Source organism: Mesoplodon bidens (genome assembly GCF_964165515.1).
Source record: "Mesoplodon bidens genome assembly, chromosome: 15".
NCBI lineage: Eukaryota > Metazoa > Chordata > Mammalia > Artiodactyla > Ziphiidae > Mesoplodon > Mesoplodon bidens.
This window is the reverse complement of record NC_138171.1, coordinates 808,053-831,681: the sequence shown is the minus strand read 5'-3', so window position 1 is coordinate 831,681 and position 23,629 is coordinate 808,053. Positions and strand designations below refer to the sequence as shown.

General features: G+C 58.3%; 2 protein-coding genes across 2 annotated transcripts; both read left to right on the top strand.

The window, feature by feature from the left end:
- Window positions 1-546: 546 nt before the first annotated feature.
- Window positions 547-3,391, top strand: ABHD16B (abhydrolase domain containing 16B; the record flags this gene model as incomplete). The annotated part of the gene is given in 5 exon segments (XM_081256053.1): window positions 547-2,183; window positions 2,185-2,286; window positions 2,288-3,279; window positions 3,282-3,355; window positions 3,359-3,391. Coding segments are annotated over 5 exon segments (1,311 nt in total). The 5' UTR covers window positions 547-2,073.
- A 1,982-nt stretch (window positions 3,392-5,373) lies between these two features.
- Window positions 5,374-22,665, top strand: TPD52L2 (TPD52 like 2). The gene is made up of 7 exons (XM_081256054.1): window positions 5,374-5,529; window positions 7,970-8,115; window positions 9,912-10,060; window positions 11,154-11,213; window positions 15,541-15,642; window positions 20,525-20,573; window positions 21,083-22,665. Exons 1-7 carry the CDS (start codon window positions 5,511-5,513, stop codon window positions 21,176-21,178), a joined length of 621 nt encoding a protein of 206 aa, XP_081112180.1. The 5' UTR covers window positions 5,374-5,510; the 3' UTR covers window positions 21,179-22,665.
- Window positions 22,666-23,629: the final 964 nt, after the last annotated feature.

The following is a 23,629-nucleotide window of genomic DNA, read 5'->3' as shown; positions in this document are numbered from 1 at the left end:
CTGGGTCTGCACGCCCCCCGCCCCCACTCCAGGATATGAGTCTATGAAAGAGGTCCCTAAGACAGTAAACGCCCACACGCTCCCCCTAACCTCAGGGCCGGGGCAGACTTCTCAGGAGGACCAGGACCACCAATCCCCGTGGGCAGCTCTGCCCATCCCTTGACCCCAGGCATGGCAGCCTGCGGGCTCCCTCCTGGGGTGGGCCCCCCACTGCCCCTGCTGCCACCCAGGACCTAGTAAAGAGGTGAAGTGCTTTCAGGGCAGAAGGAACAGGAGCGGAGCCCCCACCCAGGTGGGACTGTGGACTCTGAGCCACCCTCTTGGGCCTCAGGACCTGACTGATGAGTAAAGCAACCCAGTCTGGGATAGGAGCTGGATAATCAGGAAGATGAGAATCTCAGCGCCTGGGAGGAGGGGTGCTGGGGGTAGAGTTGCCAGATTTAGCAAAAAATAACAAACCAACCAAAAAGCAGGATATCCAATTACAGTTGAATTTCAGATAAATGATACTTTAATATGAGTATGTCTCATGCAATATTTAGGACATACTTATACTCAAAAAAAGTATTGGTTGTTTATTTGAAATTCAAATTTAACTGGGTGTTCTGTATTTTACCTGGAAACAGGGGTTGGGGGGATAGATATTCAACCCTCTCAACTCACTCACTCTGCCCATTGACCCCTCCTGCCCACCAACCCTGGAGGACAGCAGTTGTCCTCAGCTCTGTGTCCCAAGCCTGGTGGCAGCTGACTGGACCAGCAATGCCCCCAACTCAGCTTCACAGGGCCGTAGAGCAGAGAGGACTTGTTGGGGCCTGGAGCCCCCTCCCCAGAGGGCTGGGGTCTCCAAGGCAGGCCTCTTGGGTTCCGAGGGTCCAGGTGGGTTTGCCGAACTCCCTTTCGGGTCCAGGCAACCGTTGAAGGAGCCCCCGGAACCTGGCTCTGCCCTGCCTTCCCCCCACGGACTCTGCCAGGCCCTCTTTGCCCTCAGGTGGGCAGGCCCACTCTGGTGCAGGAGAGAAAGGAGAACCCACGAGAGCCCTCCAGAAAAGGAGAAGGGACATCTTGTGGGGTGGTTTCAGGGAGAGGAGAGCTCGACCAGGGGCTGGAAATGAGGAACATTGGCCAGGCAGGACCCACCTGGAGAAGGTCATTGCCTCTGCAGGCGTCAGTGGAAAGAGGATCCAGAACAGCTCGGGGGGGCGGGGGGCAGGGGCGGGGCGGGGGGGTTCCAGTCTGCGCTCACCCCCTTTCCTGGGAAGGAAGGTGTGGAGGGCAGGGGCACAGGCAGTGAGCAAAGAGCCCCACCAGCCAGCCTCGCTGCTTCCCCAGGGACTTCCTGGGCTCCGCCCTTGCACTGGGAGGGCTGGGCAGGGAGCTGCTCCCCCTGGCCGGCCTGTTGGGGGGCCCACGTAGCCTTTGCAGACTCTCACACAGCCTGATCCCCAGGGCTGCTTAGTCCTGTCTCTGCTCCCTCTCCCACCAGGACAAGTGCCTCGGGAGGTGGCGGGGTTTCAGGGCCGTGGGCAGCCCTGCATTTTTCCCGGTGAGACCCAGGAAGAGGTCAGCACTGTTGATTTCTGGCCTGTGTGTCCACCTACAGTTCAAGGAGGAGGGGCCAGACGCTGCTCAGGCCCGGTTGGAGGTGGCCTTGGGCGTGGGTGAGAGGCTAATGAGGCCCCGGGAGGATGCGGGCCAAAGAGGGCCTGGCGAGGGTGTGGCCGCACCAGGGTCCTGAGGCTGTGGCCCGGGCGGGGGCGGGGTGGGGGGGCGTTCCACCAAGCCCGGAAACCCTTTGCGCGCCCATCACAGAGTGCCTCCTCTCCCGGGCAATGGTGACTCACAAAGCCAGCCCACGCCGGGCAGAGGACGCCTCCCCTGGGCCCCGGTGGGCCCAGGTCATAAAGGCCACGAGGGCCAAGCTCTGAGGAGGCATGTCCCGAGGCGGCCCCCCGCGCGCGCGCGCCCCTGCCACCACCCTCCGGGCCGGACCTAGGCCTCCCACTGCAAGCGCGACCCGGCCCGGCGACTGGGCCCTAGGGTTCTCTGTCGGGGCCCAGTGCCTCGGCGCCCATGTGCGTGGTGTGCTTCGTGAAGGCGCTGGTGCACTTGTTCAAGATCTACCTGACGGCAAACTACACCTACAACTTCCGCGGCTGGCGTGTGGACTTCCGCTGGGATGACGCGCGCGGCGGCCACGGCGGGCGTGTGGCTGCTGCGGGGCGCGGCGCTGGGCGAAGATGCGCAGGGGTGGCCGCCCCGCGGGGCGCGCAGCCAGGCACAGTGCCTCCTACGCGCTGGCCCACTCAATGGGCCGCTGGCTCATGTACCCCGGCTCCATATTCCTGATGACGTGCGCGCTACTGCCGCTGCTGCAGCAGGGCCAGGAGCGCCTGGTGGACTGCTACCGTGGCCGGCGCGCCAAGCTGGTGGCCTGTGACGGCAACGAGATCGACACCATGTTCATGGACCGCCGCCAGCGCCCGGGCAGCCATGGCCGCGGCCTGCGCCTCGTCGTCTGCTGCGAGGGCAACGCCGGCTTCTACGAGATGGGCTGTCTGTCGGCGCCGCTGGAGGCCGGCTATTCGGAGTTGGGCTGGAACCACCTGGGCTTCGGGGGCAGCACGGGCGCACCGTTCCCTCAGCACGACGCCAACGCCATGGACGTGGTGGTCAAGTCCGCGCCGCACCGCCTGCCCTTCCTGCCCGCGCACGTGGTGGTCTACGGCTGGTCCGTCGGCGGCTTCACGGCCACGTGGGCCACCATGACGTACCCGGAGCTGGGCGTGCTGGTGCTCGATGCCACCTTCGAAAACCTCGTGCCGCTGGCGCTGAAGTTCATGCCCCGCAGCTGGAAGGGGCTGGTGGTGCGCGAGCACTTCAATCTCAACGTGGCCGAGCAGTTGTGCCGCTACCCCGGGCCGGTGCTGCTGCTGCTCCGGCGCACGCTGGACGACGTGGTCAGCACCTCGGGCCCCCTGCGCCCCCTGCCGTCGGGCGACGTGGAGGGCCACCGCGGCAACGAGCTGCTTCTGCGCCTGCTGCAGCACCGCTACCCCGCCGTGATGGCGCGCGAGGGCTTCGCTGTCGTGACCCGATGGCTGCGTGCCAGCAGCCTGGCGCAGGAGGCCGCCTTCTACGCGCGCTACCGCGTGAACGACGACAGGTGCCTAGCCCTCCTGCGCTTCTACCGCGCGCGCTGCGAGGACCGGCAGGAGGACGAGGAGGCCTGGGGCCCGCACGGGCTCGCTTTCCCCTGGCTAGTGGGCCAGGGCCTGGCTGCCGCCGGCAGCTCGCGCTGTTTCTGGCTCGCCAGCACCTCAAGAACGTGGAGGCGACCCACTGTAGTCCGCTGTAACCCGAGGACTTTCAGTTGCCCTGGAGGCTGTAGACCGTGCTTCTGCGTGTCCCTTCTCCCACCCCCCACCCCAAACCAGTAAAGCTGGCCCTGCCTGGGATCCCCTCCTGGTGTCTGGGGGAGAGTGGGGCAGTGCATAGGGACCTGGCAGTCTCCCTCACTGGGGCATCCCCTTCCCTCCTTTCTCTTCCTCCCTCCAACATTTGTGCACGGTCCCAGTCTGCTCCCAGCTCCTAAGGGGAATGCAAAGATTAACCTGATCCAGTTTATGGCAACACTGTGTGATGGGTGCCTTGATCACCTAGAAAGGATGGTGTGAACATGGGCTGTGGGACACCAGGAGGCGTCCTTCACCTGGCCTGGGTTACAGGATGACTCTGGGAAAGATGAGTGTTGAAGGGTCTATGCAAGTTGCCTCTAACTATGAAAGGACACTGGCTTTGGAAGGGCTGTAAAAGTCTTAGCAGCTAGACCTCCCCAGGAGTGCGATGCTGCTGCTTCATAGGGTTCCCCCCGCCCCATTCCTGGCTTCTACAGGATGGGGTTCACCGTGGAACCACAGACTCGGAGTAAGTGGCAGGCAGTCCAGGTGGGACTACAGACACACCTGCGCTGACCACTCATTGCTTTGTTCCTGGCTCAGGGATGCCATACGGAATGAGAGACAAGCCCTCTGCCCACCACCATCTGTAATGCAGTCGCATTCCTTACCACCTGCCCTTAACTGTATGAAGCAGGGACTACTGGCTGTCCTCAACCCCTGGGGACAGGGGCTGGCCAGCGTGGTTTCAGCTAGAAACTCTGAAAAAGCTGAAAGAAGGCAAGTGGGGCAGGCATATAATTGACGGCACCAGAGCAGGACCTGGCCTGGATGCACCTGGGCCAGTGCAAGCAGAGGCAGGGGGACCTAAAGTACCAGGAAGACCTATGGGGAGAAGGTGAGTTTTGAGCTGAGACAGTAAGAGAAGTAAGCCAGGTGAAGGAATGGGTTTCCTTCCTAGGGATCAGTACATACAGGGTGGCTTGGCTGTTAGGGGGAATGCTGTCCAGAAGGGTCAGATCCTCAAGGGTTTGAATACCACTAAAGCAGCGGTCCCCAACCTTTTTGGCACCAGGGACCCGTTCCGTGGAAGACCATTTTTCCACGGACAGGAGGGAAGGAAAGGTTCAGGCGGTAATGCGAGTGTTGGGGAGCGGCAGATGAAGCTTCGCTCACTTGCCCGCTGCTCACCTCCTCCTGTGCAGCCCGGCCCCTGCACTAACGGATTGCTTGCAGAGGCAATTAGTAGCCAAGGAAGGGTAGTCGTGGGACTTGTTTTAGCGGGACCGGGTTGCCTAATGGCTACACACCTCTCCTTTGACAAGTTTGGCAAACTCTTCTCCGGAGTCTGCAGGAAGCAATTCAACTAGCTGAGTGATGGGCAAGTAACTCTGGCCTCAGTTTTCTCATCTGTAAAGTGGGGAGGGCCCCATCTGCCTCACCGGGTTGCTGTGAAAAGGAAGTGAGAGAACACGGGGTCGAGAGGCGCCTCCAGCCAGAAGAGAGCAACTCGTGGTCGCGCCTTTTTCTGCGCAACCCCCATACAACTTTAAAATCCCTACAAAAAGGACAGACCCAAAAAGAAAAAGAGCCCCAAAGTCAGTGGGTCCGGCCTCGGAGGGATCGCAAGCGGCCTGAGTCTGACCCGCCGAAGTACGTGAGCCGTGGCGCTCGCAGGCAGGGGCAAACACCTTGGAGACCTCCTAGAGGCCCACCTCCGGGATCCCGTAGCGCCATGTTGCACGGTCCTCCCAGTTCCCACCTTACCCCGTGCACCTCAGGACCGTTCTACCTGTGCTTCTCGCTGGTGGGCCGGCCTCCCTTTCCGGCTTCGTCCGCAGCCTCGGTCAATCAGATTGAAGCTGATGAACCGGGACTAGGCCAAAACACTCTCTCATTGGATGCCGCTCGTGGGGGCGGGACGGGGGGGCGGAGCGCGCGTCAATGCGGAAGTGGGTCGTCGCGCTGTTGATTACGTAATGCCGCGGTGCCTGAGGCGATTCAGCTGGCTGGTGCGTAAGCGGCGAGCGACACCTGGTGCGGCCCGCTCGGTTCCCACTGCACCCGCGACCGCGGCTTCGACGCCAGCTGCGGCCCGGCCGCCGCCTAAACATGGACTCCGCCGGCCAAGGTACCCGCGGGCCCGGCGCCGCGTGGCGGCCTTTGGGCCCCTCCGCCTGCGCCCGCCCATCCCGCGGCACCTCTTCCTCTCCCAGGCGCGCGGCCTCGAAGCTCCTGGCGGGTGTTCCGCCCCCGCTGGGACCGCTCTGAGCACTGGTTCCCCAGCGCCCTCCCCTCGCCCCAGGGTCTTGGGTTTCGTCACTCCGGGTAGCTCCCACTCTGCCCCCGCCCGACTCTTGCCCGGCGGGCCGCCCTGCGCAGGGCCCTCGGGGACACTCCATCCGGCCCTGGATGCGGGCCGAGGTGCCGTGCGCGGCGCCCGGGGAGGGGAGGGGAGGGGAGGCGACGCCGTCCTCGCGTTGGGCGCAGCGCCCCTTGGGTGGCAACGCAGCTCGGAGCCCAGCCTACTTCAGAGTTGTCTGGAGGGGGAATGGTGAAGTGAGTCAGGGGCACACCCAGCCTACCAGGCCTGTTTCTGGAACAGACATCCCAGACTAGTTTGAGGTGGCCGCTGGGGGGTGTGGAGCGGGCCCAGAAGCTTAAGATCTTGAGGAGGTGGTACGAGACTGTCTTCCATTCTGGGGCTCTAGAGGGAGTGCTAATACTACGTTGATGTAACTACACTGGATGATTTCAGGGTGCTTTTCTGTCGTTTGATCTGTATCAGCATATTAATTAAACATTAGAATTCGTCACAAGCGTGGGGTTCCGGTCATGAGAACGACAGAAAACATTTACTGAGCACCTACTATGTGCCAGACACCATTCCAAGCCTGTTTCTCAGATCTTTTTCCATTTTCGGAATAACCTTTTTATAATGGTCCAAAAAAAAACCCATTTTGCAGATGATTATACAGGCTGAGCGGAGACTCACCCAGGTGAGGGGCTCTGGCCCCCTGGTGTTGCCTACTGCACCAGCCCGTGCTAATTCTCTCTGTAGGTCCTTTGGTAAGGACCTTGGTCTCCTCTAAGTCAGGGTGTGAATCGCATCTGCCTGCAGGGGGGTACTGAGCTTGGGCTCACCCAGTGATTGGGCAGAGCACAGCATGTTTGGTGAGTGTACAGTTTTATCTGGGGGTGATTTCCATGGGATCCAGTTTTAGCTGTATAAGCAGACACTGTCTGAGGGCCTTCATCTGTTTTTTTAAGAATAGAGAAGTTGTAGGGATCTTAAGGCACTTACTGAATTTGAGTAGGTTCAACATAGCAGGTACAAACGATGAAGTAAAACCACGTAGGTTGATCTCAGTTAAATATTGAAATCTGTTGATTAAAAAGAAAAGCTTCATTTAGTGAACATCTCTAGAGCACCACAGAAATGCGTGGCTCCAGCTGTGGGACATGTGAAGGGAATGACACGGCCAGCTAAATAGAGTGTCTTTGGTATTAAGGGCATTTCGCCTATTTTTAGCAGATTCTAGGGTTTCTAGAGTAGACAAACATACCTGCAGTTAAAGACACTTTTACTGTTTTGCAACCTTCGTGCCTTTAATTTACTTTTCTTTCTTTTTTTTTTTTCCCTTGGCCATGCCGCGCTTGGCTTGTGGGATCTTAGTTCCCTGACCAGGGATTGAACGCGGGCACTCGGCAGTGCAGGCGCAGAGTCCTAACCACTGACCATCAGGGAATTCCCTTTAATTGACTTTTAAATGTGCCAAACACCATACAGAGCCCGTCTCTTCACAGAATGTGCTGATCAAAAGGGAAGATGTTTTCAATGCTGATTGTGTAACGTACTAAACAACGACGGCCTTGCATTGGGAATTGGAAAGAACTGACGTAGCCCCGTTTTTCCCGTAAACTTCTAGTGCAGACAGGACAGTGCGTTCACGTGGAGAACACTCGTGACGCAGGGGTTCCAGCCTGGTCTGGGTACAGCAGAGGTGTGGGGAGGCAGTGCCCTCTGCACACCGGCGCAGCCTTCTTGCTGTGGGGTGAGGGTCGAGGATGAACTGAACGGATTTTGTTTTGCTGACTCCCCACCGGGGCTGGATGACTGTGTTCCTTGTGTGTAATCTTAGCCTGTGCCCTGGCGGAGCAGCTGATTGGAAAGTGGTGCTGGTTGTGTTTACAGCTGTATTAAGTTCCTTCACGCTAAAAAGTGGAAGAGCTGTTAGATCCAGCGGCTTTGTTTTTAACAAAGGTTTCCTGTCTGTGAAGATAGTATTCTTACAGGAGGAACCAGATTTAGGGAGTGGCTGCCTTGTGCCAGCATTTCTAGAACCTGAAGAAGCAACTCGGGTGGACTGAGATGTGGCTGCTCTCAGTCTGGTGGCCAAAACCATCTTTGCAGCACCTTTCAGAGAAGAGGCACTGTCTCCGCGGGCCGCCCGCCCCTTCCCCCTAACCCTGCCCTTGCCCCCTTGCTTCTCCCTTGGTGGAGGCCTCTGTCCTCTGTTCCTGTGTGACTTCTTATTTGATGCTCTCTGACCGCATTTTGTCTCTGGCAGATATCAACCTGAATTCTCCTAACAAAGGTCTGCTCTCCGACTCCATGACGGACGTCCCTGTGGACACAGCGGTGGCCGCCCAGGCTCCTGCTGTCGAGGGTCTGACAGATGCTGAGGCGGAGGAGCTCAGGGCTGAGCTTGCAAAGGTGTTGTTTCATGGCTGTCCATCGGGGGTGACTGTGAGGCCCTCCCAGCCTAATGAGGGGCCAGAGTGCTGGCTGTGCTCTGGAGAAATTGCCCTGGGAGATTGTCCCTGGAGCCCCACAGAAACTGCCCTCTGCAGCCCTTGGTTTGCATGTGTCTGGCACCTTGTAGGTGCTCCATGAGGAGAATATCCACCTGGGGCAGTTGCTCTGAGCACGCCATCTGCTGGGAGTTTCTCTTTTGGAATCAACACGACATTTTCAAGACCCCCATGGATATATCCGTCCCTGGCTCTTCATTTTTCTTTTAAAAATACTTCTTCTGTAAAAAGCGTTTCATGTGATCTTTTTAAAGTGAGAGCTCTTGAAGAGGAAATAGGAGTTAAGAACAAAAGTGTCTGTGTATGATTTTAATTCAGACTAACTGCCAAGAGTGTTTCTTTTTACGGTGTGACACAGAGTCTAATAGTGACTCGCTTGAGATTCCAGAATCTGGGGAAATGAACTTGTTGGCATCAGTCAGGCAGAGGCTGGAGCACGCTTGTTGCAGTTCTCTGCTCCGTCTTCGGAAACAAGCCCATCCTGATACATCCTGGGTCCAGGCCTGGGTCTGAGCAGAGCTGGTCACGCGGACAAACCCAGCCCCAGGACCAGGTTTTAGACCATAGAGGAAGCCGCCCTTTCTGAATTGAACGGAGGTTAAAGGAGAAGCAGCAGGAAGTCCCAGGAGACTTACGTTTTGCCTTTTATTTCAGGAAATGTTGGTTTAGGTCTCTTTCAGAGGTGAATTGCAAAATGAAGAAGCTGTTGTGTTTCTTAAAATTTTCAGCTTGCGTGTCCACGTGCCCTTTAGCCCATGTGCCCAAAGCACCATAAATGGAAAGTTCAAGTCACCGAGGGTCACTGCTGGGGTGACTGGTAATAGTTTGGCCTTAGGTGATCCTGTAGTTTTGAATCGTTTCTTTTGCAGTATTTTCTAAAGCAGGATCTAGTGATACACAGGGCTTCAGGCTGTTGTTAGTGCCTTAATCCAAACAGTCGTTTTTTTAAGAAAGGGACTTTTTTTTTAGAGTAGCTGTTCACATAGGAGCAGGAGGTATTGAGAATCTAAAGTAGGAAGGCTCTAAAGGATGCTTCTCTGTAGTTCACTCTGTTTCAAGACATGAGAAGGTTCTGGTCGTTATTGTCAAGATTTTTTCTGTTGCCCAACTCAAATTACTTTAAGCAAAAAGAATTTTCTTTGGGTTTGTGTAAGTGGCTTTTGCCGAGGCCTGCAGCTGACCTTGGGGACACAAATGTTGTCAGAAGGGTTGTTTCTCTGTCATGTGGGTCTCTGGCCACCCATCCGTCTGTCAGCTCTGCTTCCTTCCCCCGACGTGTGGAATTCCCCCATGGTGCAGATGGGGCCTGGCTGCCACCCCTCCCACCTTCTGTTCCTCACGCCCAGACCCCGGAGCCTGGACAGAAAGGGGCTGCTCTCTTCTAACGCCCGTTCCTAGTCCCAGGGAGGAGCTCCGACAGGCCTTGCTCGTCATCCACAGGTGGGCACTGTGATCAGTAGCCCCGCCAGAACACTCGGCTTAGGGTGGCGGGACAGTTCTCCAGAAGAAGTCAAGGTGCTGGTGCCACATACAAACAGAACCGATGTCTGCTGTAGACTATTCCTAAGATGAACTGTGTTTTCTGTAAATGGAAAATTCTCAGGTGGTTCTGAGAAGGCCTTCACTGCGACGTGTGTAAGGATGGTGGTCACTTCCTGCCATAGTGGTGGCTGAATCCTGGTAACCGTGCTTTTGCAGGTGGAGGAGGAAGTTGTCACTCTGCGCCAGGTGCTGGCAGCCAAGGAGAGGCACTGTGGAGAGCTGAAGAGGAGGCTGGGCCTTTCTACTTTGGAGGGCCTGAAGCAGAACCTGTCCAGGGGTTGGCATGATGTACAGGTGTCTAACGCGTGAGTGTCTGCTCTACCTGCTCGATGGGCGTTGAGTCCTGGGGGTGAGGGGCCTCCTGGGAACAGGGGCAGCAAGTGTGCCGCTTGGAAGCAGCCAGCGGGGGGCCCTGAATCCTTGCCAGCAACTGCATTTGTATTTATTCAAAGAGTGTAGAGTCTACACGTGTTTTTTTTTTTTTTTTTTTTTTCTTTTTGCGGTACGTGGGCCTCTCACTGCTGTGGCCTCTCCCATTGCGGAGCACAGGCTCCGGACGCGCAGGCCCAGCGGCCATGGCTCACGGGCCCAGCCGCTCCGCGGCATGTGGGATCCTCCCAGACCGGGGCACGAACCCGCGTCCCCTGCATCGGCAGGCGGACTCTCAACCACTGCGCCACCAGGGAGGCCCTACACGTGTTTTTAAAAGGCGGCAGACATGCTAGCTAGTTGTCCAAGCAGAAATTGACAAGAAGAATATGTTTCAGGGTCTAAATTGGAGAGAACACGAATTAGGTGCTTAATGAGGCTGGTTTTCCAGTGGTCCCCACAGGTCAGCGTCTGCCAAAGTGGACATGAGTCCGTCTCATGAGCATGACGTGGTCAGGACCTCTGACCCAGACCCTCCGTGCCGCATCTCTCTGAATTTGGGTGGTGCGGCTGTGCGGCTCCTCTGAAACGTATCCTCCAAGGTGGGGTATGGGGATGTCTCCCACTGTCTGAGAAGCCATGTTCCCACAGGAAGACCAAGTCAATTTTCATAAATCTGCCCTAGGAAAGGCCCAGTTCTCTGTCCTAGGAAATTGTAGGCCTTGAACCCCAAAGGGTGGCTGTCAGAGTACTGTGTTGGGGCCATGGGCTGTGCCCTGCTTGCTCCTCCCAGCTGTACCCCAAGAGATAGCTTCCGTCGAGTGAGCAGGCCCTCCTTCGGCATCAGCGGCCGGGCCTGCAGGTGCCTTGCCTGGGCCTGCAGAGCCGGTGCTGAGCAGAAGCAGGCTGAACGTTCAGTCTTCCTGCCAAGTGGTCCTTCTCTGTTTTCCCTGGAATTTCACTTGCAAGTTTGAAACCTGAGTTGAAGTAGTTTTTCTAAATCACTTATCACAGACTTTCTGTTTTTAGCTACGTGAAAACTTCTGAGAAACTTGGAGAGTGGAATGAGAAAGTGACCCAGTCGGACCTGTGAGTGCCTCTGCTGCCGGCACCTCCACCCTCTCCCCTCCTGACACTTCTCTGAGGGACAGGGAGGCTGTGCACACGTGGCTCAGACCTAATTGTGGTGTTTCTTGGCTGTTTTATTTTTAATATTTTTCTCCTCTCAAACACAAAAGAAACTGTCCTTTAAATGCTTCTGGAAGAGGGTGCAGACGCTGAAGGAAGTTCACTCCGCCACCAGACTGCACTGAAAACTTCCCCCTGCCTGATGTGTGTCCCTCAGATCAGAGGCCAGAGCTGAGCTTGGGCCACGTCTCTGGCTGGTGATGCACCTTGGGCGCCATCTGGACTGATGCTGATGGTGCTTTTCCCCCTCCTTCCCCTGCAGACCTGGCTCCAGCTGTGGTGCTCTCAGGGTCTCTTGCACTTAGGGGTGGCTCTTGAGCTGGGGGCGCAGCGTGGGCCGTGCGGGTCAGATCTCGAAGGAGCTCCTTTGGCCTGAGAAGCGCCAGGCTCTCAGCCACACAGACAATAAGTAGAGCGCAGAACCCTCATGGGAGCTCTCCGTGTCTGACAGAGCTCTGGTCCAGGAGGACTCCCGACGTTCTATCTGAGAGTCTTCAACGAGATAATAGCACTTCATTCGTGCTCCGTCTGTTTTAGCCTTTGAACCGGGCGGTGCAGTAGTTTATTTTACTATTATTGTTTAGATTTTATGTATGTATGTATGTATGTATTGATTGATTGATTGATTGGCTGCATTGGGTCTTCCATTGCTGTGTGCAGGCTTTCTGTAGTTGCGGCGAGTGGGGTCTACTCTTCATTGTGGTACGTGGGCTTCTCACTGCGGTGACTTCTCTTGTTGTGGAGCATGGGCTCTAGGCGCGCAGGCTTCAGTAGTTGTGGCACGTGGGCTCAGTAGTAGTGGCTCGCGGGCCCTAGAGTGCAGGCTCAGTAGTTGTGGCGCACGGGCTTAGTTGCTCCACGGCATGCGGGATCTTCCCGGACCAGGGCTCAAACCCGTGTCCCCTGCATCGGCAGGCGGATTCTTAACCACTGCGCCACCAGGGAAGCTCCTGCGGTATTTTAAAATAGTCACTTTCTGGGATGTCTTGCTTAGAAGGAAGTGCTGTCGTTGCCAGAAGGCACAGGCAGAAAGCCCTTCTATGTTGGGCTGAAAGGAAACGGTTGTGACCCAGCTTGTCTTGGAGGTGCCTGGAAGCCCGGGTTGGCCAGCTGTGTGCGTGGAGCCTTTGCAGCCTGGGGTCACGAGGGGGGTGCCCAGGTCTGGTGGTTGGAGTTTCATGCTGTTTGCGTGGCTTGGTAGGGCAGCCCGTCACTGCAGGCAGGCTCACGGTGCAGACCAAAGCTGAAAATAGCCTTGGGAAATCTTAGTGCTGTTCTGTAAAGCTAGTTGACGGGAAGCTGCTGGGATACCATCCGACGATCACGGTTCTGACTCCTCTGAACGGACCCTGTGGCTCTGGACCTGCAAGTGTGGCTGGTGGGATGGCCCTTTTCACGTGCTTCATCAGGCAGCGGCCATGAGGTCTTAGCCCCAAGTCTGGTGGTAGAGTTGTCAGGGCTGGAGGCATCTCTGCAATGATAGCCCGGGACGGGGACAACACGACACAGCTGCTCTGCGCTCTCGGGGGCACCTGACTGGTGCCTCCCTAGCGGTGGCTGCCGGAGACCGCTGCTGGGGTTCCGCATCCGGAGCCTCGGAGCCACCCTGTCTTTCGCGATCCGCGTGCTGGTGGATCCCGTTCGGAGAGCGCCGCCCAGGGGGAGGAGGCGGGTGTGTGCAACCCGAGCACTTAGCTCTGGTGCAGCGGTTCTGTCACGAGTGGGTTGATGCCATTTCGGAGGGGGTCTCTTCCCTCGGCCAGCTGTTGATTCAGCAGCCATGCTCTGTTGGTCGTGAAGTGATCACCTAATGGGATCCTTTTTTAGGTAGATCATAGCTAAAATCGTGCTTTGCGTGGACACCAATAAATTGCATAGTCACTCGTTGGCATATTGAGTTCTTTAGTCGCAGGTGACAGAAAGCACAGCTACAGATAGTGTCAGCCTAAGAGGGGCAGGGAGGCTTCGCCTGGCGAGAAGCCCCCGCTCCAGGCCCTCCACCCGGGGCTCCGCCCAGCGCTCCCAACCTGTGTCCCTTCCCCTTCCACTCTCCCCACAGTGGCTTTGTTCTCAGGTAGCTGCTCTGTGGTCAGGGGGTGCCTGATGGGGCTGGATGGTATCTTCCCAGCCTTGCAGACCAACAGTAAAATTGTGCTTTCACTGTGGTCAGGGAGCTGTAGCCTCTGGCCAGGCAGTCTGGGATCACGTGCCCCACCAAGCGGCAGGTGGAGACGGCCCCCCAAGGGAGGATCCTGGAGGAGGACCATCCAGCAGATGGCTCCCTCTGACTGACAGCCACGCTCACTGATCCTGGGAGGAGGCCTTTGTTTTCCTACAAGGTGAAAGGAATTCCCAAAGGGGCAGCGGCCAGGGCCGCACAGCCTGGTGCTCTTAGGCACGGGTGGGGCCGAGTTGCCGGGACACAGACGCTGGCCCTGCCCTGGCCTCTGCACCACATCTGTCCCAGAGGGGTGCTGCCCTGCACAGTGGCCCACAGCACGCGCCTCTCCTGCTGGTGACTCAGTGCCTGGGCCCCCTTCTAGGTCACCCTCAGGATGCTCCACTTCTGTTGTCACCGTCTTGAGAGACGCTGAGACAGGCCATGGTGTAGGTGGCAGCTCCGGGTGAAGGCGTCTTCAAGTCAGAAGGCGCCTGGGAGAACTGCGACCACAGTCTGTGTGGAAACCCTCTGAAAGGAGGGTGTGGACTTTGGGTTTTAGTACGAATCAGCTGTGGCCTAGAATGGACCTTGTCGCTCGGTCCGGGGGATCCTGTCCAGGCCCCAGTTGTCCAGATACCTGGGTCGCTGGGCAGGTGATTGGACTTTCAGTTCCTGTTCACTTCAGTTCTGTGATCGTGTCAGACTATCACTGGGGGAGGAATTTCTTGTTGTCAGGGTTTTCTAAGGCCTGCGTTCAGAATGAGGCGTCTTAGTTTTTGAATCCAGAAAACGCAGAAGCAGATTTTTCAGCAAGGATTTTAGAAATTATTTTTTCCCCGTTATTAACAATGTGTTCCAGAATTACTGACCTTCTGGAAACTGAGATAAACTCAGATGTCTTAGCAATTTCAAGATATTTCCGAACTCTTGCTGGGAAGCAACACATGTTTTGAGGCCCGGGCCCTGCTGTGCTGTGAGTGGCTGCAGCTGAGGGGAGGGAGGCCCCTCCGGGGTGCTTGGGGCCATGCTGTCCCGACAGGACGGGGAGTGCAGGGCTCCAGGTAGGAGGCTGGCCTGAGGGAGGCGGGTAGCAGGCGCTCACGTGGGGCCTCCCAAGGGCGACGATGCAGGGTGGATGGGAAAGGGGCCGGGAAGCCCCACTGCTGGTGCCGTCCGAGCCAGCCCTCTGTGACCTGGGGGTGCCAGGAGAGCCGGAGCCGGCTGGCGTCTCCGGAGCCCTACCATCTCGAGCCATTATTGTGGGGTTGCCAGTTTGGCTAGAAAGGAGCTCCTGGGTTCAGGCTGCTGTGTCTTCTGTTTCTGGTGGGGGCTGGACGGGGGGCGGGGTGGGGTGCTGGCGGCTGTAGGTGTTGGCTCTCAGCCTGGGCCTGAGGGTGTCCTTGCTGTCCCTGTGGCCCAGGCACCCTGCCCGTGCCTGTGCCACTGCCGTTGAGGTCACGAGCCATCTCGTTGTGGGTGGATGGGGCAGGAGGGTGTGGAACAGGTTGTCTCCTTGGGGCGCCAAGACCACCCCCTTGAACCAGTTCTCAAACGACATGGTAGATGCAGGACAGGAGGGTGGAGGGCTGGAGGGGCTGCTCGGGGTCTGAAGGCTGGCCCGGCACAGGCCACCCTGCCGGCTGCATCCCCTGTGGGTGTGGTCGAGCTGTTCTGTCCTCAGAGGACTGTCTTAGACGAGAAGAGAAAAGAGAAGCCCCAGGAGGGCCTATGGGGCTGGTCTGCTTGGCCGCAGGCCCTGGGCTCTGCGGGCCTCTTTGCTGCAGGGGTGGGGCAAGTAAGTTTCCACGGAGGGGAGGGGAGCCTGCATTACAGGAAGAGTAGAAAACGGTGTTATTACAGGGTGGGGGGTCGTGACCTGGCAGTGCTGCGTCTGTCCCTCATGCAGTCCCCTGGGGGCCCTGAGACAGGACACGTGTCCTCTCCCTGGTGGCCAGGCTCACTCACCGCCTGACCGCCCACTCTTTTCTCTGGGTGCCTTGTCCTTGGTGTGGGGAGGCATGGCTACGCCTTCAGTTTGGTTGGTTTAACTGGTGTTTCTCCTTCCAGCTACAAGAAGACCCAGGAAACCCTCTCTCAGGCAGGACAGAAGACCTCAGCAGCCCTGTCCACCATGGGCTCTGCCATCAGCCGGAAGCTTGGGGACATGAGGTGAGACTCCCTGGCCCGACACCTCCACCCTGAGACCTGGGATGGGCAGGTGGGGTTTTAGGGGGTTTAGATCCACTAGAGGGTCTGCAGGAAGCCTGCCTGAGCCTCCAGGCTCAGATGCACATGCCTCAGGGGCCCCTCACCACCCGCAGGTGTGGCCACACCAGCCCCGGACCAGTTGGTTCACAAACCCTTGTTTACCAGCTACCTCTGCCATTTATTTGTACGTGTCTTGGGGTGAGGGGTGGGGGTGGGGGGTCACTGGTGCCTGTGGGTAACTTTGGTACTTGGGGTTGGTAGAGGCGATGCTTCTTGTTGAAGTTCCATGGAGAGAAAACGATTCAGCCTGGGGGCAGCGTCAGCCTGGGTGGCCCGCCAGCCTGGACAAGTCGAGGACAAGCGTGGTGTTTCTCGGGGTGTTTGCCAGGCCTGCCCCCAGAGAGCGTGCAGCTGCACACTAGGGCCCCCGACTGAGCATTCTGTCCCAGAAGTGGATGAGACCCTGGTGGCCACCCGAGTGCCTCTGGGGCCAGGGAGCGTGGGGGCCCGGGTACCAGGTGGACCACACGCAGCAGTGCCCACCCCCAGCCTGACGGCCACGCTGCTCCCAAGCCCGGCTTCACCCTGAGTTTTCTGCTCTGGGCTTTGCGCTGCCCCCGCAGGGCCTCCTCGGAGCCAGAGGCCAGAGTGTGACTCCTGGCTGAGCTCCCTCCTCGCTGTGCCCTCACGAGGGCCTCCCTCGGGGTTGTTGGGACTAATTGGTGAGAGACAGCGGGCAGTGCGGGTCACCCCCATCGCCGGCACCCTGGACTTGGCCCCCCGGGTTCCACTGCCGGCCCTGCCCTGTCTCCTCATAGCCAAGAATCCTATGGAGTTGCCGTGGGTCTGGCCCGCTGAGCATGGCGTTGGGGGTCCCCCTGGCCCTGACCCCTCACCTCTCACCCTTCCTTGAGTGGGCTCCTTCTTGCCTGCTTAGGGTAAGCATTTCCCTGCCTCACAGCCTGTGGCTGCCTTGTGGGCCTCAAGATAGGAGCCCTGCCCTGGCCGATTGGCCACAGGCACTCACAAGCCCCAGGCCCCACCCGGCTGAGCAGAGGACAGCTGGTGCCTGGAGCCGTGCTCACGTTTTATCCGTGTTTGTTTGACATCGTTACCCCTCTCCTCTCCCTGACCCCCCAGCTTTTTATTTTGAAAAACTTCAAACCTTCGGAGAAGCTGAACAGTCAGTAATAGGCAGTCTGTGCCTCGGGTGCACCCTCTACACTGGGGGTCCCTGTGGGCCACGCTCGGATGCAGGCCTTGCCCACCATGGATGTGATTCGGGCACAAGAGGGACCCCCCCCGCCAGGCGGTGGCTCTGCCCTGGCAGCAGGAGGGCCCGTGGCAGTTGCTCCCCAAGGCTTCATGCTGCTTGGCTTCCGCTTGACTCTGGGTGTGTTCCTGGGTCGAGTCTCCCTTGACACTCAGTGGGATGCCTGCTGTGACCACCTGGGCCAGGCTGGGGTAAGCCTGGCGACAGGTTGATCACACGCCCCTGGCGGCCAGGCCTCACTCCCAGGGCCCGTCACAGAGCGAGGGGAGCGCCTGCTCGGGTCTGCGCTTTCCTGCAGAGGCTGCTCTGATGACAGGGCATCTGAAGCAGGTGACAGATCTGCTTCGTCGTCTTCTGGGAACATTCTCTTTCATTTTTGGTGTCACGCGCTCATGTTCAGTATTCTCACTCACTTTCAAGCGTGTTCGGAGCACTGTGGGTGGAAAGCAGGCGAGAGGGCGGAGCCCCTGGCGCGTGTGGAAGCGGCTGCGGGCGAACCTACTGGGCAGTTGCTCACGCGAACGGCTTCGATCTGGGGGAGCAGTGATGCGGCCTGTGCTCCGTCTGCCCCCGCTCTCTGCTCAGAACCCGGAGTGGCCGTGTCGCTGTAGGTCCTGTGCCCGCCGTGTGTGAGTCAGCCCGGCAGAGGAACCGGTGCATGGTCACAGTGCCTGTCGGCTGGGGTCTCATACCGGGGCCTTGTGTGCCTGCTGCTGGTTTTGCTCTCATGATTCCAGTGGTGCTGTGATCTCTGGGTCTCAGGGTCCTCGGTGTGTCCCCATCGCCTCACCACGTGGTCTCAGGTGGTTTCTGAGGCCAAGGCCCATTTACCTCCGTGGTTTGGAGCTCGAGGCTGACGGAGTTGCCAGCTTCTCGAGAAGGAGAACCAGGCCCAGGGAGGTCTCCCTTGCACGTTCAGGGTCAGGTGCTGCTCAGTCCTTAAGGACAGCAGCCCCACACTGGTGTCTCGAAGGGCCCATCCAGGAGTAGCCCGGGTCGAGAGGCCTTCTGCACCCCCGGGGCTGGGGAACTGGATTGGGGCCAAAGACCCAGTTAAAGCAGGGTCAGGCCTCCGTCCAGCTGGGTGCCCTTTGACGGGACACATGCCTCTTCTCACCACTGGGCTCGTTCTCCCGCCGAGCGAAGCAGGTCCTGCCGCCCCCCAGAGCGGTGTGGGTACATCAGGCCATGTGACTGTCACTTCTGAAATGATCTCCACGTTGGGGTGGCCTCGTCCCCCTCCCCAACCCCCCGCCCCCCCAGGCAGCTGCCCTTGGGCACGCTCAGATTTCTCGGTCAGCTTCTGTCATCTGTGGTGATGGAGCCAGAGCATGAAGTTCTCAGCCCTGGGGGTGTCTCAGGCCCTGTTGCGGTGCAGGGGGCGCCCCGGCCCAGCTGGAGTGCAGGCTGATGGGGTCCTGGGTGAGGCATGGACTCCGGGGGCCGAAGAGCACCTCACGCCCTCGCTCTGCTTGTTTCTTTGGGCTCCTTCTCTCCAGTCCGTGGCGTAGTCAGATGCGAGGGTCCCTCGTATGTGACCGCATCCGAGAGGGTGGGGCAGAGGCTGGAGAGGGGGCACGTGCCCTCCTCCGGCAGTGTGGTCGCCGGGGTCCCTGTGCTCTTCCGGAGCTCGAGCAGAGGGGCCGGGGCAGGACCAGGCGCCCCTCCTAACGCTGCATCTCTACTCTCCTCCTGCCGCCGCTCTCAGGGCTCGGCCCTTCTCACACTCCTTTAGGTAAGACTGACGCTGGACACGCTGGCACGGCTGGCCCCGGGGGGAGGCTGTGCGGATGAAGGTGGGGGTGGGGCCAGCACAGCAAGGCGGTCACCAGCTGCGTGATGGGTGCAGGGCTCCGGGTGCAGGGCTCCTTCCCTGATGGTGCAGCCGTCTGGGTCCTGTCGCCGTCCGTTCTGACCCCGCCTCACCGAGTAGCCATCGGCCCACCCCTGACTCTTCCTGGAAGGGGCCCTGCCGGCCCTCAAGCCGTCGTGTCCCCATGTCCTCCCCCAGAAGCGGTCCTGCCCCTCATAGTGGAGCTGGTCTCCTCCTCCCCGCAACCGAGCGCCCTTTCTGCCGCGGGGTGCGTGGGACCGGGTCAGACAGCCTCCTGAGTGTCCTTTACCTCGTGCTGATCAAGCCGCTCCTCCGCCTTGGAGGCCTGGAACCCAAATCCAGAATAGTCTGTGACTTTAAATATTCCTACTTGCCATGCTGGTCTCTCTGGAGCTTGCTGTGAAGTCATGTGGGGACACCTGGCGGTTCTTGGCACCAGAAGTGTCTTTAGCACCCCAGGCTAAGGGCATCTTAGTTTCCTTGTCCCAGCACCCTCCTCCGGCAGTGTCACGCTTCTGGGGCCACGCGAGGGGCACCCGGGTCTGGTTCTCCCCACCGAGGGCAGCCTTGCAGCTTCTCTGCTTCAGTGGTGCGGGGCGGGCGGGGCCTCAGTTTCTTGCACGGGGAGGCTGGTCCTGTCCTTGCCTTAACTCTCCTTCTCTGCTCCTATCACGCTTCCGAGCAGCAGCCACTCCATCCGCCACTCCATAAGTATGCCGGCCATGAGGTAACGTGCCCCCGCACCCCACGGCTCCCCGAGCCCGCTGGGACCCCACTGGGAGGCCGGTGGGAGGGGGTGGCTCCAGCTGGTCTGTCTCACTCCCCAAACCCCTGAACCAAGGACCATCTTCCCCCTCAGTGTCCTCTTGGCTCAGGGTTGGGAGCTACCTCTTCGAGGCTGAAGAGCTGGTGGGGGTGAGGCCCCAAACTGGGCTCCACCTGGAACTTTCCAGGGCTGCCCTCAGGGCCGGGCCGGAAGGGGCAGAGAGGCTTGCACACGCCAAGAAGTCTCAGGTGTCTCCGAGATTTTTATGGTGGCTGTGTATATCCTGAGAACAGCCAGAGCCAAGACCTATTCCTCCTCGAAGTTCCCACCTGTGCTCGCTCCTGCTCTGTAGTGCAGCCTGGGTCCCTGCAGAGCTCATGTCCCCGTCCCAGGAGAATCTGCTGCAGCTGCTGCCCCCTGAGCATGCCAGGGGTCACTGACAGGCTGCCTCCAGAGGCCTGGGCTCAGGGAGCTGCGGAGCCAGGGAGGGGGACGGGGGCTGGGTGGGACCAGGCCTGGCCTGCTTTCTCCTCTGCCTCCTCGTCACTCTCTGCTCTCCGAATGCTCCTTGCTTTTCCTCTTGCTCGCCTTCTGTGAGAGATCTATGTGAAGAACACGTGGGACTTTCCATAACCCCAAGATGTGCATTCAGGGCGCAGCAGAAACGTGCCCGGCATCCCCCGGCTGCCCAGTCAAGGGGTCCGCAGTTTGCCCAGATGAAGTCTGGGGCTCACCAGCTGGTGGCATGCAGATCTTCTGTCCTGCAGTTGGGGGGCGGTGGCTGACCTCAGTTCTGTCCTGGGGAAGCCTCCGAACATGTGCGCCCCCTCCCCTTTTTTTTTGGCTCATCACGTTTTTGCAGTGAGACCTCGGGATCTCTCCAGAGGATGACCCTAACCCCGAGTTCCTCAGGTTTAGGAGGGTGACGAAACAATGTGCTCCTTATACTGACATCTTTCTCTCTCTAAAGGAATTCTGCCACCTTCAAGTCATTCGAGGACCGAGTTGGGACCATAAAGGTAACTGGATCTGGACCGGGGTGGGACACGTCACTAGTCATTGTAGGTTCACGTGCAGTTATGGGAAATGATACGGAGAGCTCTTGTACCTTGTGCAGTTTCCGCCGGTGGTAACATCCTGCAGTGTCACAACCAGGAGACGATGGCTGTTACAGTCACAACAGAGCACAGTTCCAGCATCCCCACAAAGATTGAGGCCTGCCTACCCCCCTGGCAACCCCTCATCTGCTCTCCGTTTATGTTGTGTCAAGAATGTCATGTAAATGCAGCCATGCAGCATGTAGTCTTTTGGGGATTGGCTCTTCTCCCTCTGTGTAATTTCCTAGAGAGAGATCCAGCCTGTTTCCCGTGTTGGTGATTTGTTTTTTTCCTTGCTGAGCGGTGTCCCTGTTACATAGACTCACGTAGAGATCGGACACCTTGAACTCCCAGTACGGGCCTAGGGTCTGCTAGGTGTGTGTGCTTGCCCTGTCTCATGTTCTTCTTTCTTGGTCTTTTCCCATCTGTAGTCTAAGGTGGTCAGTGGCAGAGAGAATGGCAGCGACAACCTTCCCTCCCCGACCGGGAGTGGAGACAGACCCCTGCCTGATCACACGCCCTTCTAAGCCCATAGCGGCTTTGCCCGGCCACGGAACAAGCACACCCTCATCGCCACTACTGCAACTTCGAGCGGCGGGTGTTGAGAACGATCACACCATCCCCGTGGAGACGTGGCTGCCGCGCTCGCATGGGTCAGAGAACATGTCTTGTACACAGATGCCTCCCCTTCTGTCGGCAGATCAGCAAATCACTGCGCCGTCCTGCCTCAGAGCAGGAAGCGGGCAGGGTGGCGGGTCCCAGGGTGTGAGCCAAACACAAGCTCCTGTTGGGAGTCTTGTTAGTTGATCAGCATGTTGAAAGCGGGGTGGGGGTGGGGGAAGAGCGCTAAGTATAAAACGCGTGGTGTTTTCTAAACTCCTTCCCTAAGTCGCAGGAGGAAGCGTCATCCAGAAAGCCCTGCCTGATCTGCAGTTTTATTTCAAAATGCCAAACAGGAAAACTACCCATTTTCTGAGACCTTCCAGAAAGCTGATTATCAGCAGATGCCTAATCATTACACTAATGATCTAGCTTTAAGAAAAGCAAATTCTTTATTTTTTAAAAGCAGTGGGTTTTTCAAAAAGTAAAACTAAGCAAAGCAGCTTTAGCCTCACAGTTAGAAATATTATTCCTTTGGACTCAAGCTGAAGTGCACGCCTTATATCGCCTTATGTTTTATTTGTTTATAATTTTTTATATATATAAATGAGGGTTCTTTAGTGGATTTTGAGCACTAGGTAAAATCCTGCATCCAGCCGAGGGACAGCACCTCTGTGCCAGTGGTGTGTTTTATTTCACTAGTGCATTCCATCCCCGAATAGAAAACTGGCTTCTTGCTCCCCTCAGTGACCGGGGCAGCTCCCGCTGGCCGGTGGGGATGGGAGAAAGAAAGACCAGCACCTTCACAGAGGGCTGGCGCTGCCCCTTTGCAAGCTGGGCCTGGCTGGCACATCACCGATCAGTGGCTCCAGCCTGCGTGTGTGGCACACGCCAGGGCCAGCGAGCAACAGGCAGACCCTGCAGGTAGGTCAGGGCCCGGGCGTCGGGTCGGCTGGGACTCTGCTGTGGCCTTTTCTCAGGAGCCACAGAGATCGCTTTCCGCTCCGGTGCTGCCACAGCCCGGCAGCCTCCCACCCAGGGCCCCACGTCTGGCGCGCCTGGAGGGGCAGCTCTGCGCCTTACAGGCTCTTAGCGGGCAGCGACCTCGCCGGCATCTGTGCACTCTTGAAGGGAAGGAGCCGTCAGCTCAGTGTCTTCTCTGGTCGACTGTGATGTGCTGTCTGGTACCTCAGTGTCTGCTGGTCACTTCAGACACACTGCAGGGTGGGGGTTGGCTGCAGTCCACACTCGTGCTTTGGGAGGAACGCTGCTCTGTGCTCTTTCCCCAGGGTTGGAATCTCTCAGATGGGGTGTGATGGGAAGGCAGGATGCAGGTGTAATAACTGATTTATCTTTTCCTTGAAGTAGATAACGGGTGATTTGTCAATAAAGCATTCCTTTGGGGGAAAACCCACTTAAGCTCGTGTGGTGTATCTTACTTCATTCAGGAAGGTGGCGAAAGAGTGGCAAAGTAACCGACAGGCAGGATCCCTGCACCCTAGGGAGAGGCAGGCAGGAAATAGATGGTCTCAAATACAAATTCTAGATCTTCAGTGCCATGAGAGGGTGTGTTGGTGACAAAGCTGTGGGGTCTCTGGGGAAGGGGTATGGAGCATGGGAAGGAGCCGGCCAGCTTACAGTGGAGTCTGGGCTGAGCTGCCAGAGCCACGCAGGCAGGCACTTCAGCACGAGGGTGGCCGGCCGGCCCGGATCCACCCCACTGAAGGGCTCGGGCCTGGCGTGAGAGCCGCTTGAACTCCTGAGATCGTCCGGCTGCAGCTGTAACAGCTGTGGTGCAGGAAGGGCACCCGTGTCCTCGGCTGGGTGGGTGGGTGGAGGGGCTCACTGAGAGGGGGGGTGGGCCTTGGGAAGAAGAGGGTCCTGTTCCTTGGGCCAACAGTGTGCGGCCATCTTCCCGTCCTCGTGGCCCCGCTCTGCTGGGGCACCACGTGAATGTGCCGACCACGGGTAGACGACAAGTCCTGGAGGAATGAGGCAGGGGTGGGTGAGCTCAGGTGGTGCAGAGTGGGGAGCAGGGACCTGGGGGTGGAGTGCAGGGATGCTGCGGGGAGGACTTCTCTGCTAAGTGTCTTAAGGTCCTCTGTGTACAGGATTCAAAAGTCAAAACTGGGTGTGAGGCCCGCTCAAATGCACCCGTTCCCTGTACACCCCCCACCTGCCCTCTACGATGGCTCTTCACCCTCCCAATGCTTTCTTCATGCAAAACCGAGCAACTACGAATGTGTATTCTCATTCCCTTCCCGTTCTTACTCAAAAGATGGCTTACAACTTCCTGCACTCTGCTTTTTCTTCTTACTGCTGTGCCCTGGAGTGCCCGCCACACCACCCCCAAAACTCTTCCGGGGAGAGCCTCGCTC

Coding starts and splice junctions, on each gene's coding strand:
- TPD52L2 (XM_081256054.1), top strand. Junction 10,061..11,153: donor GATGTACAGGTGTCTAACGC/GTGAGTGTCTGC, acceptor TTCTGTTTTTAG/CTACGTGAAAACTTCTGAGA. Junction 15,643..20,524: donor CGGAAGCTTGGGGACATGAG/GTGAGACTCCCT, acceptor CTCTCTCTAAAG/GAATTCTGCCACCTTCAAGT.